The sequence below is a fragment of the Leptonotus elevatus genome, chromosome 22, assembly GCF_054856555.1.
Source record: "Leptonotus elevatus isolate MCC_2025b chromosome 22, RoL_Lele_1.0, whole genome shotgun sequence".
NCBI classification, from domain to species: Eukaryota; Metazoa; Chordata; class Actinopteri; order Syngnathiformes; family Syngnathidae; genus Leptonotus; species Leptonotus elevatus.
In genome coordinates this window covers 1,355,151-1,368,090 of record NC_141260.1, presented here as the reverse complement: position 1 = coordinate 1,368,090, position 12,940 = coordinate 1,355,151, and the positions used below count along the sequence as shown (strand labels likewise).

The following is a 12,940-nucleotide window of genomic DNA, read 5'->3' as shown; positions in this document are numbered from 1 at the left end:
ACAGATAAAAGTCATTTTAAGCATAGCAATTTTTTTGTCAAATTACTTCTTTTTTAAACTCCTGTCACAGGCACCTGTCTATGAACATTTGGCTTTTTCGGTGGAACTGTCAAGTTTGTCTTATGAAAATTCTATTCATTTGATTCCATATTTTCCATAGACGAAGGATGATTGTGAAGACGAAACGGTCCCGACAGCAGAACATGATTCAGAAGTAATTAGTGAGGTAAGCAATCCGTGTATTTGTGTAACAGTAGTGTGTTTATTCAAATGTCATGATCTGCTATACTTTGTTCTATATTGTATTCAACAGTTATGTTACTTCTACTTTATGAAACCATGTCTCTATATGCTTGGTACTTTTAGGACTCCTGTCCAATTTGTGGAAATATATTTCCTGCGGAAATTGTTGCATACCATGCAAGTTCATGTGGTGACAGGTATGACAGACGTAAATTTAGAGATATCAAAACTGCATGAGAATATGCACAAAATACTACAATTAATTTATTACTTATAATGGTGCTTGAAATGTAAAGCGTAAATTTCCCCTTAGGGGTAGAGTTCGCCAGTCGGCGAGCTGGCGGACTCAGTAACAGGGGTTAACTTTCACAAAGAACGCTGGGGTGACGACCGGGGCCTTCCCCCGCTGGGCCTGGGGTTCGGGGGTGTCGGCCGCCCTCCGGTGCCTTCATCTCCTCCTTCTGCCCCCGGTGTTCCGTCCCTCCACACGGCGGGGGGTGGGGTGGGCGCGGCTGCCCTCTCCGCTCCGCTGTCCGGCCCCTCTTCGGCGCCGGTGCCTGGGTGCGGGTGGTCCCCGGGGGCTGGGGGTCGGGGGTTGGGGGGCTGCCGGTTGGTCGGGGTGGGGTCGGGGGGGGCTTTGTTGGGGGGGGTTAGGCGGTGGTGGGGGTTGCGGGGTGTGGGGGTGGTGGGGTGTCTGGGGGATTGGGGACCTGGGGGCGGCTGGGGCTGGGTTGGGGTGGGTGGCGGGGTGGATGGGGGGCGGGGGGTCGTGGGGGGTGCGGGGGTTGGGGGCCGGTGGGGTGCCTGGCGGGCCTGCAGTGCCCCGTTCTGCTGCGTTGGGTCGGGGGCGCGGGCCGTGTTGGGGCGGGGGGCGCTCCTGCTCCTGGGATTGCTCTTCGGCCGGTGGCCCTGGCGGGGCCCGGGGGTCGTCCTTTGGCGCTGCCGCGGCCTGGGGGGCCCTGAGGTGTTGCGCTTGCTCTGTTCCGGCAGGGGTCGACGGCTCCCCTCTTTGGTGGAGATTTTCAAGCATGCCAGATCCACCACACCAGCATCTACCGAAACTCAGACACAATCTGTTTCCTCCTCAGGTCATTGAATCGGTGGAGGCTGGTGTCTGTGGATCTCACTCGGCTTCGTCTGTCCTTCCTTCCTTTTCTCGGTCTCTCCTTCGGTCTCTTGAGGCCTCCCTGATTTTATGTTTTTTGGATTTGTTGGGGTCTGGATGTTTCTTGGGTTGGGGAGGAGTTCTGGTGGGTGGTGCCTGGTCGGTGCTGGATTTCACCTTCCTTGGTTTTCTTTGGTCCCCTCGGGTCTCCTGACGGCGGTGTTCGGTTTAGGTGAACGGTATGAGATTTTTTCTAATAGGTTTTTTTGGTGAGCTAACAAATACACGCACACACGCACGCACGCACATACACATACTCACCCACACACACACACACAAAAAAAATAAAAAAATAAAAATAAATAAAAATAAATAAAGAGCAATGATGATGACATTTCCGAATGAACAATACTGAGCTCTTTAAGAAGAAGAAAAAAAAAAAAAAAAGTAAAGCGTAAATTTCTTCATGTAAATCGTCAGGTACATTTTCAAGATATAAAATTGTACATAATTTGACACATGACCACTGTGTATGAGTTTTCTTTTTTGGATGATGCAAGTGTGATAATCAAACTGTATAAAATGTTTGTTTTTTTTCTTAATATGTGTGCTAAAACGTGTGTTCATTCAATCTTTTTCAAGATTTCCATGTGGTAGCTCCACTTCTGCACAATCATATATGCCGAGTGACCACATGACTCAAAGCAGCACTGGTGCATCAGTTATCTGCTCATCACCTGATATAACGACATCAACAGCGACCCTCTCAACAGACAATACCCTTTTACAGTCCAGACCTGATGAAATGGATGAGATGCGTTAGTATTTGTCTAAAAAAATTCATGAATAAATAATGACATGTTTGGTAAAAGTTAAGAAAAACAATCACATTGAAAGATGTTAAAATGCCAATATTCATTACAGTGCTGTAATTTTTTTTCCATCTCACCAAAAATCGAATTACAATTATTGAGTTTGTCATAGACTTGCATATGTCTTTGTTTATTCTACAAATTGGTTATAGGCACAATTTGTAGAGTAGTGAATGTTGTGCAATTCATTACTTTTTAAATTACAACTTCAATTATAATAAACAGTTGTTTTCTTCTATTTTTTGTGTGTTACTACAGCATGGCAAAACGTAGTGGATCCGGAATTAGCAGCTGACCAGTACAGAAGGCAGTGTCTGCAAACCAATGAAGATAAGCCATACCTAAAAATAATAATAAACATTGGAGAAGACGTAATGGACCAGGAAGCCAGAATCCTCACTTTTTACAAGACTCCCAATATAGATTGGGCCAAACCATTTCAAGCTAAACTAAAAGGTGCTGTAAACAAACCTCAATTCAAACATGTTGTTTTTGAGTATTGTATTCGTAACATGTTTTGCTTTTTATATATTTGTAGGGGTGCAGATAAGTAGCATGTTAGTGCGCATGAGCACCAAAATTACAATAATGTAGTAATGTACTTGTTAAACTTATTTTTTTTTCTTTTCTTTTTTAAGTTCACACTTAAAGCTTTCTATGAACAACCGCTAAGACAGCTAGCTTGAGTAGCCTATTTCCCTGGAAACTGATGCATTTGCATGGAGATGTGGCTGAAGGCGTCGTACAAGTGCTGCCAGAAGGACAGTTATCTTCGCATCACTGTACTGTGGCTACGGCAGTCATTCAAAATATGTAATGACACGAAAGTGGTCCATGTTGCATGTTGCATGAATATTTTTATTGTGGGAGTACAATGCTGTAACAGCAATCCCACATGAACATATGAAAACATGAAAAATACAAATTTGAAGGCCAGAAAACCCATGACTTGAAAGATGGATGTGATTGCTTGTGTTTTTAGGAGATGTGGCCATTGGAGAAGGGGTTAACAGACACTTCTTCAGTATGATAATGCACAAGTTACAACATGGTTTCAAACTTGATTGCGGTAGGTCTTAAAGAATCCTAAAGACACTGGCCCAACTCCACTAAAGTTTGTTTGTTTAAGTTGCAAGGCAAAATAGAACATAAATGTTAGATAATTGACTCATGATTTTATGAAGGAATTACGTGCACCATCCTGGCAGACAGCTTTAGTTATGGTCAGTGATTATATTGCAAATTATTGTAAATTAATCATTCAGCAAATACAAGTTATCATTCAGCTATACTATGAATAACTAACAACAGACAGCATAGCCCTAACACATGACAAATCTGTCAATCTAAAGATTAATACACAATCATAGGCAGGAAATTGCAATCATGTGGTTATTATTACCGTATTGAACATAAAATGGCAAACCCCATTAAAAAATTATTATTGTTTTTATAGGAACCGCATGCAACACTGTGCTGTTTGAAGGCCAACCAGATCATTTAATTCCTGCCACTTCCCAAGTATTTGCACAGAATGACCTGTTTGTCATGGCAGGAAGAATGATTGGACATTCTTTCCTTCATGGGGGCCCTTGTCTGTTAGGTATTAGTCCAGCAGTAATTCATGTGTTGCTTGGTAAATCACCACAGACAGCGACAATCATGTTAGAAGATGTGGCAGACATGGACATCAGGGAGACCATACGCCCGGTAAGTACGGTAAAGTGCAAGGTTATCCATTGGAAAACATTGTCATTCAATGAAAAAATATGGACTATACTTTTACTTTTTAAATGTAATTTATTGGAAATAAATGTGCGGTATTTTCTTTTTAAAGCTGTTTGAGAATCAAGAATCTGCTGGAAAGGAAGAAACAAGTGAAAAAAGAGGACTCAATGAGTGTCAGACAACGGCTGTTAATGACCTGGCATTGGCATGGGACATGCCTATATTAACGGCTAGTAACAGCACCTGGCTCCTTCACAATCTACTTCAGCATGCAGTAAGTGTGGCTGACTAGCGTTATATCCATCAAAAGTTGTCCTACTTAAGTGTCTCCTATCTAACAGTATATCATGCTTTGATAAATGTACATTTTACACATTACCTCTGTATATGTAACTGGATAGCCGATAGGCCAATTCCATATTATTACTCTCAATAAATGTTTCTCGGCATACAATTGTTAACTTTGTATACATTTTTACTGTTTTACTTTATATTTTAACCATTTTGTAATTAGTTATAGCTGTGTAGATGTAGGTATAATTATGTTAACTCAGTGTGGCTGAATGAATAGAAATATATTCTTATCTGTGTTACTTTCATGAGAAAGAGCAACGGGTCTGTCTATTCATTCGCTATCTCTAAATGGGAGGGCCGGATTCTGCTGTGTCGGAAGGGAGTCAGGCTTATTGTTATTGTATTTTTTCTAATCTGATTTATACCCATGGGAACGGATTCTCTTGTATTCATTCAGTTGTAAGCAGGTGTGTTGTGGGCTGACTTTTCTATGAACCCTCTTTTGAATAAATAATGATGTGGGCTGGAGAGAAGACACATTTGAATAGAGCACTGCTTGGGTGACTTCAATTGTGTGATCAGAAGCTTCTGAAAAATATTCACCTTTGCAAGGGGACTTCTTCACCAGGATCTCACCATTCAGTTAATTGAACACGCAAAGAGTACAATACTTAATATTGTCTACTCTAACACAATCCTATAGGAGGATCTTTGATGAAAAATGTTTGCGCATGCGCGGTTGGTTGTGTGACAGAAAATGATAGCGGGCTCAGTCGCGCTGTATAGATGAGACGTCAAACAATATCGCCCATTTCAAGGCGACGAACAAGTCAGGGTGGCTGTTGATCATGCTTTGGAACACCTGAATAAGACTGAAAAAGAAATATGACTTAGTGTTTTTTTATAGCTACTGCACAAACTCGATTTCTTCGTTTTTTAAATCCTCTCCAAATAACAAATCTATAGGCTCAAGTAATTACCGGTAATAAAGTGAGCCTCACAAACCCTGTCAGCATCAGCTGGAAACCAGGCTTCGAGCATCAAATTATACCCTCCTGATATCTCGCAGCCATCACAATATGTCACAATGAACATTATGTCACACACGATCCTCGAATATATTTACCGTATTGAAATTGGAGAACATTTGATTTACGATGTTTATAAATTTATTAAACATAAACAAGAGGACTTCAGACATTTTACAACTTGCCTTAAATACATGTATATATTATATGCTTAATGAGGGTTGTAGGAGGAAAATTGTAAATTTTTTAATAAATGAATTATAACTAACTCAACAAAAGATGCCTCTGCCAAATCTAATATTGGGGTCTAAAGAACTGAGCGATAAAAGAAAAAAGGGGTCGTCAAAGCAGCACATACTGTCCAGTGTCCACTTGTTAAAAAAATTGTGACCACCTTGCCACACCTGCCTCCCGGCCCAACACTAAGAGCCTAGGAGCTGTATATGTCTAATCTGTATGTATACCTATAGTATATATAGTAGTCTTCTCTCAGGATGGGAGAGGTAAGATGGTCGCCCTGTGGCTTCAATGGCTTGCACGGTGTGTATGGGCGATCGGCTGTACAGCAATATATACAGACCAGTGTTTGAATGTGCACAGAGTAATAATTGAATTTAATTTACTGCATGTATATATTTACTTGGAGTCCCTTCATCCATACCTCACTCACCCCTGTGATACTTTAAGGTGCTCGGCCGAAACTCCCGCCAACTCAAACAGCTGAAGCAAGGACTAAAAGAAACCCTCATTATGCTGTTATTGGAGTCTCGACCCGATGCAGTGGCATCAGTTTTTCCAACAGAAACAAAGTCTGAGTGCAGTGTGGAGGTATTCAATGAAGCATGTCTAGGATTCTAAAATGTCTGTAATTTTCAAAATAATTTTTTTTTGCATGGGAATTAACTGGAATTTATGGGAATGCAAACGGAATTCATTAGGTCAAGATTGACCAGATAACTTAATTACACTTTTTTTTAAAGGTTGTGAGAGTTTGAGTGAGCCTGCTCATGGGCATGTTGGGGGGAAGGTTAGGGTTTTCTTTGTGCTGTACTATGGATGTTTTACTCACTCAACGCTTTTGAGTTGCAATGTAATGTATGAAAGGAGCTATATCAATTTTGATTTGATGTGACAGTCTGGCAAAACAAAAAAATATTTATTTTTTCATTAGGGTTAGTTCAAGGTTGCAAAGATGTTTGCCAGACCCACCACCCATCCATCCATTTATTACCGCTAATCCGGAGTCGGATTCACGGGGGCAGCAGCTTTAGGAGGGAAGCCCAGACCTCCTCAGCCACTTGAACCAGTTCCTCCGGCTGGATCCCAAGGCGTTCCCAGGCCAGCCCAGAGACATAGTCTCTCCAGCATGTCCTGGGTCGTCCCCGGGGTCTGCCGCCGGTGGGACATGCCCGGAACACCTCTCCAGGAAGGCGTCCAGGAGGCTTCCGAACCAGATACCCGAGCCCCCTTAACTGGCTCCTTTCCACGCGGAGGAACAGCGGCTCGACCCTGAGTCCCTCCCGGATGACTGAGCTTCTCACCAAATCTCTTAAGGGAAAGCCCGGACACCCAACGGAAGAAACTCATTTCGGCCGCTGTGTGGCAGACACTCGCAAAGAAATTTCAACATGTTCATTATTCCTTTGCGATTTACATAGAATGTTTGGTGCCGTAAATATACTTTGCAAGTGTCTTGAGAACATCTTTGCAACCTTAGAATAAATAATAATTAAAAACTGACAACAAAGAAAAACTCGCTACATGCACAGTCCCTTGCATGCAAACCTTTGACGCACAGTTAGATACAACCTTTAAGCCCATATCCAAATGAGAGGGAGAGTGTTTGCTTAGGGTTAGGGTTATATTTTTGAATATTCGTCATCATATGTTCAGTTATGCAAACATTTTTAATGTTTTTTCCTTGTTCCAAGGAAATTTTGATTTGGAATCATTTTCAGTGAACAATTCCAACCTTGAACAAAGTCTGATGAGAAATCAACAATCACATGTTCTCCTCAGCAGGATACACATTTCATTGTTAGGCTGTTGAGACCACAACATCAGCCTTCACACAATTAACACCCATGTGTGGATTGACCATATGTATAAATTAGAGAGAAAATTGTAAAATAGAATGAATTGGTTCAATGCCAACTATGGTGCCATAATGATTGTCTCATTTGCTGTCCTAGGTTGTTTTGGACCTAATCAAATGGCCTGAGGAATCTGGGTTGGACGATGAAGATGGTTACTCCGTTGACTGTAGATGTAGAATAATGGGGTACTTGCGTCAGTTTGTGAGGACAGGTAAATTACATGTTGATATTTGTGCACATTTTGTAATGCATAAATGCAGATTTTCAAATGTGGTTGAAAATCAAGGTTTTTTTAACCATTTTTTCTTGTTTATGAACACAAGTTGTATTATGAGTATTAAGCATAAGCATACACATATTGCTACAAGGCAGAATTTTAATTTATAGATACATCTGTGATTTGATTTTCTTAAATGATCATCCTCTAGCAGGGATCACTTTTTTTCCCAGATGTTGCAGAACCTGTTTTTTTCTCAAAAAAATACATAAATTAAATTATAAAAACAGTAATCTAATTGATTATTGTTACTTAATAGCATGCACAGCTTAATTCCACTTTTTTTCTCCTTTTTTTTAGGGTCTCAAGAGAATCTTAAAAGACTCCTGAAGTTCTGGGTGGGATGGGAGATACCCATGCCAGATATGAAAGTGGAGGTGGTGAGAGCGGAACATCCCACGTCTTCTACATGCTTCCAAAACTTAAAGTTACCTGGCCACTACAGCCATTACACAGAATTCAGTGACCATTTAAAGAACTGCATCGCCACAACTGATACTGGTTTTGGTTTGGTATAGATCAAAATCTTTATTTCATTACTTTAAATAATGTAGTTCTGATGTTTTGCTAGATAGGTTCTTATTACAGTTCATTGTCAATTTGTACGAAAAGACAATATATAGCACTAAATTATAAAATGTAATTTAGTGCAGGCAGTTTTAAACAAATAACAGCCCAGAAGCGCTTGGCTAGACCCTACACATAGTTTATACTGTGCATGTAGTTCACTGCAGCCAAATAATGGTCTACTCCCATGCGTGTAGAAGGTCCTGCTGGATCCACAGCAGCATGGAGTCCAGCCAGTTCTTGAGGTGTCAAAGGGCAGTCAGTTTCAGGCACATAGACACAAGAGTCGGTGTTGCTGGACACAAGGCCACTACTCTCCCAGTTTATCAGGGGGATGTTCAAATCCTGTAGTTGATATGAAAAACAATTCATTGTCTACTGTTTAAAGTAAGTTTTGCTTACCAATTTTTTAAAAGTACTTACAACATCATTAGACTCTTGTACATTATAGTGCAGTCCCATGTGCCACAGTTGGTTCGGGGTACGATTTCCCTCGCTGCTCATGGGATGACTGTCCCAGCCATCTTTAAAAACATCAAGCTGGGCTTGTAGGCGAGGAATGAAGACATAATGGCAGCAGAAAAGGTGAACACTGCTGGACAGGTCCAGGAGATCATCTTCCTCCATTTGGTGCAACGCAGCATAGTAGAGGCAAGTGACTGCTGTGTAGACATCTCGCCAAAGACGTTCAATTCTGTAATGTCAATGTAATTGTGCCCCCCCCTTTTTTTTTAATTAAAGAAGACATTTTAAACCATGTAAAAAAGTGAATCATATTTGGACAAACAAGCAACTGGGTGCAACAATTAATCAACTACTTGGCTATCCAATTAATTATTTAATCATTTTTGAGAGCATGTTTGAATTGTTCTAAATCCTTTTAAATTTAAGCATTTCAATGGCAAATGTTTTTTTTCTATTATCAACAAAAAAAGTAGTTTAAAATGATAAATGCAGTTTCATAAATGAAACAAACATTCCATTAATTTCAAGTAATGAGAAAGTAAGGGTGATTAAAAAAAAGAACATAGCAGAATTCTTTACCTTTATTTTGTACATTATTACTATTTGTATGTGTTGGAATGTCACCTTTGAAAATTAGATGTTGCATCTCAAGGGGATATCCTATAAAGCTACAAATCAAATAAAAATTTAAAATCATGCGATATTGCAAAAATGAAAAACTGTAGCTTGGACTTGTGTCGTAAATAGCTTCAAGTTTTTAGGTTTTACAAGTGTTAGTGTTTACCACTGGCAGTAAAGACAACCGTAAGTTGCCAATGTTGATTGCAACTGTTACTTGGTCTTTCATGTAATTGATATTTGATGGAAGTGGTGGAACATAAACTTTGTCTTTAACATACCACCACAAGAAGAAAAAAATAAAATCACACACACAGAGGTTCTGCCAGGCCAATTACAGCCATCGACTGCTAAGTGAAGTTTTCATTCAGTTCATTCTTTTCTCTTTTTCAAATAGGCTAGATGTTGCCCGTGCTGGTGGTGGCCACATTAACCACTTCAAAAACAAGAATAATTTGAATGTATTTACATGTGTCTAACCGGAAGTTTTCTGTGTTGTTGTTATTATTATTTTTTAATATTGCATAGATTTTGGCGTATTCTTTTTTTCTTTCTTTTTTTACTCACCCTGTAAACTTACAAGGTTATGAATGTGGTAGTTCCATAAAAATGAAGTGTCTTCTAAAGTACCTCTGATTATGCACACTTTTCCCTGCAATGAAGCTGTTTTTGCCAACTCCTCTTGTGGAGAACATCAGCTGGGCTACATCCACATTTTCCACCCCATGGTCACCACGAACCCTTAAGAAAATGTAACAAAAATGAGAACTCCTATTAATTATGCATTACACTTCACTGAAACGAAAACCTTAAAACAAGTCAATGGTTAGAACAGGTAGATTTACACTATTAAGGGTAGGATAGGCTAGGTGATGATGTCTGACTATTCTTTGAGGTAAGCCATACTTCTCAACAGCTTCATTGAAGAAGGCAAGGGTTGTGGAGGCTCTGTTATTATTTGCAACAGCAAGATACATTATCTATGTGAGAAGAATGGAATTGTCCCATTGTGACTTCAAACAACTGTACTTTTTATTTTCAAATGATCAAAGTACGTTAACAATAACAATATCAATTTTAAGTGTCAATTTCAAAGCTCTTAACAAATACAATTTCAATAACCTTTAACAGTCATGTAGTAGTTAAAACAGGATTATATTTAAAAAGGTAAAATGCAACAATAATACTCAATGCAATTGGTGTAATGGCACTTGAGAATATCTCATTCTCTACCTTGCATCTGTTTTAAGAGATTCCATAAGAAATGAGTCTTTATAAAATGTCAACAAAGAAAACATGTAATCTAATTCTCAGACAAAGAGTGCCAGCGAAGTCTTAGCATAAAGTCACAGGTAACATGATGGAGTTTTGATTTGTTACTGTAAGTGCAATTAAAGCTTTTCAACTAAAATGACTGTAAGTAAGAGTATTACAGTACTATTATGTTACCATTGAAGAATACAAATGCAAAGGTGCTCCCAAAGAAAATGAAACCGATTTCTGAGGTAGCCATCCTAAACTAGTACTACAATCTGAAGGTCTTCAAAAACAAAAAACAACTAATCACAATTGAAATGCCTGATTCAATGACAAAAAGTTTAGACGTTTAAAGGGAATATCCAATTATTTATACCTTCCTTGAGAAACCATCGATTCCTCCAAATATCACCATATTGTACCTTCAATGACATTTGAGATAAAGAAAAACATTAGGTATTATCACTTTTTTGCACATAGTTAAGTCATGTACAGGTAATATGTTTTGATTTGAAAAACATAACCAACCTTATAAGTTTGTGGTTTGTGTCTATATGCATCAGCGATCTTGGGCCTGGGACAGAGTATGTTCTGCGAACAACACACCTCAATGCTGACATTCTCAGCACAATTCCTGCTGTGTCAACCCTATGCATCGATGCACGAATCCTCTGCCACTGTACACGATGCCCCTGTGCCCGCAACAATCCCATCATTAATCTGTACCCAGCATGTGGGTTGCAGTGGTGTGTTTGTGACACCAGGTTGTCAAGCTCATCATTAGTCAGTTGACCGTACAAGGCCCTAACAGACATAGCCCAGCTGTTCATGTTTCTCTGCAGCGTCCACCGAGAAACTCCTAAAAGTCTGGCAATGTACGCTGCAGATAGCCCTATGCTGAGGAGCTCCGAAACATATTCCCTACATATTAAAATTTTTGGACAACCAGGTTTTGTTCTCCCCACAGGAACCGTTACATGAAGCTCCATTTCATCTTGGGCAGAGAGTAGACCATGCACATCAGTAAGGGCTTCATACACTTGCTGAGGGATCTGAATTTGGTTAGCTAGTGCACTCAGTAAAACCATGTCCTGTGAAATTATAAATTGTAGATAGTCCAGGTCCAGAGGGGCACGCTCAAGGGCAGCCGATAGTCTGTTATGGAGTTCGGGCCAGTAAAAGATTCAGCAGCAGTTCCTAGAGAGAAATATAGGGTGTCCATAACATGTTTACAATTTTTAAAACAATATATTACAAAGGCAGTTGTTGAGATGTCTTAAACAGATTTGTTTTATTTTAACCAGTGTTTGTTAATTAAAGTATTCATTCATATTGAATTTATTTGTTTCAGATACTGTGTTGATGGATGGTAAACCTGCAGCAAACATGGCAACAAATCGAGTACCGTTTTCATGTGCTTGGTGTAAATGATGATGCCCATATAGAGGTCTATTAAATTAAGTTTAAAAAAAAACTCACACAAATGAAGGTACTTAAAATATCTCAAAATTGTTATAATTGTAAAGAGACTTTTGGGACACTCTGTATAGGTCGTGTGTAATGTGCATTATTATTGATTACATTATTATGCAAACAGGAAGAAATAATAACAAAAAACACACCATTAATGTCAAGACAGTAGCGATATTCCGCTCACCTGCTGCTGCAGCGAAGAGCTGTTGCTCTGATCGGTCATTTTTCTAGAAGGCAAAACAAGATAAAGAACACTATGGAGTCAAATGTGTACATACATAACATCGATTGGGTGCATCTTCCCTCCAGTACCTGTCAATGGCGCATATGTGAGCTACATGAATTCGTTTGTTAGCCAGCTAACTAATACAAGAAATAACAATTTTAACCAACACAGGGGAGCAGCGCACTGCACCATTCTTGGCATATAATGAAGTAGTTTAGTTGTTCATTGTTGTCATATAGCCACAATATTCCAAAGCATGAGATGCAATTAAGTCCGTGGCGCCAGAAATGACGATAATGACTAGACTGCTTTAGCATGAAATCAAATGCCAGCTAGCTAGAAAGCTAAATATGTGATGCTAATCATAAAAACAGGTTGGATGACCATCGTCAATATTTGAAAGAATGATGAAGTAACATAATACTTACCTTGTAATAGCAAAAACCAAAAGAGACTGAAGTATTCTTAATATGTATGTTGGTTGGCGACGATGTGTCCTGCTTGTATCCTTCCGCGAGTCCCGCCACCGTCGTTCGCTAAACCAATGAGGTTGCGCTCCAATCCGCTCAAATCCTTCTCACTTGATTGGTCAAGACAACCCTTCATTACACCAGAGCCCGCCCCTTCTTTACGAGTACAAATCACGGCGCTCTACAAGTACAAATTAGTTTTGCTCCATTTGTAGCGCGAC

General features: G+C 39.8%; 2 protein-coding genes and 1 long non-coding RNA gene across 4 annotated transcripts; 2 read left to right on the top strand and 1 right to left on the bottom strand.

Annotated features, from left to right (window-relative positions):
* The first annotated feature begins 373 nt into the window (after positions 1–373).
* Positions 374–2,925, top strand: LOC147155395 (uncharacterized). Its single transcript, XR_015092348.1, has 3 exons — positions 374–440; positions 1,991–2,166; positions 2,479–2,925. It is a non-coding gene; the product is annotated as an uncharacterized LOC147155395 (long non-coding RNA).
* A 297-nt stretch (positions 2,926–3,222) lies between these two features.
* LOC147155394 (G2/M phase-specific E3 ubiquitin-protein ligase-like) lies at positions 3,223–8,921 on the top strand. The gene is made up of 6 exons (XM_086066684.1): positions 3,223–3,289; positions 3,677–3,930; positions 4,058–4,222; positions 5,958–6,098; positions 7,463–7,577; positions 7,944–8,921. The coding sequence occupies exons 1-6, from the start codon at positions 3,247–3,249 to the stop codon at positions 8,159–8,161; spliced, it is 936 nt and encodes a 311-aa protein (XP_085922810.1). The 5' UTR covers positions 3,223–3,246; the 3' UTR covers positions 8,162–8,921.
* Positions 8,143–12,273, bottom strand: LOC147155393 (uncharacterized). Of its 2 annotated transcripts, XM_086066685.1 has the most exons (5): positions 12,208–12,273; positions 10,927–11,747; positions 9,924–10,034; positions 8,634–8,904; positions 8,143–8,555 (listed from the first exon to the last, which is right to left on the bottom strand). In XM_086066685.1, the coding sequence occupies exons 2-5, from the start codon at positions 10,941–10,943 to the stop codon at positions 8,340–8,342; spliced, it is 615 nt and encodes a 204-aa protein (XP_085922811.1). In that variant the 5' UTR covers positions 10,944–11,747; positions 12,208–12,273; the 3' UTR covers positions 8,143–8,339. The 2 variants fall into 2 exon arrangements, with proteins under 2 accessions (XP_085922811.1, XP_085922812.1); XM_086066686.1 differs by lacking the exon at positions 12,208–12,273 and having other exon boundaries at positions 10,927–11,815.
* Between the last annotated feature and the right edge of the window lie 667 nt (positions 12,274–12,940).

Excerpts from the sequence above, each read along its gene's own strand:
- LOC147155394 (XM_086066684.1), top strand. The coding sequence starts at position 3,247 with ATGATAATGCACAAGTTACAACATGGTTTCAAACTTGATTGCG. Across the intron at positions 6,099-7,462 it reads AGTCTGAGTGCAGTGTGGAG|GTTGTTTTGGACCTAATCAA; the intron begins GTATTCAATGAA and ends TTGCTGTCCTAG. Across the intron at positions 7,578-7,943 it reads GCGTCAGTTTGTGAGGACAG|GGTCTCAAGAGAATCTTAAA; the intron begins GTAAATTACATG and ends CCTTTTTTTTAG.
- LOC147155393 (XM_086066685.1), bottom strand. Across the intron at positions 8,905-9,923 it reads AAAAGTGTGCATAATCAGAG|AATTGAACGTCTTTGGCGAG; the intron begins GTACTTTAGAAG and ends TTGACATTACAG. Across the intron at positions 8,556-8,633 it reads TACAAGAGTCTAATGATGTT|GATTTGAACATCCCCCTGAT; the intron begins GTAAGTACTTTT and ends TATCAACTACAG.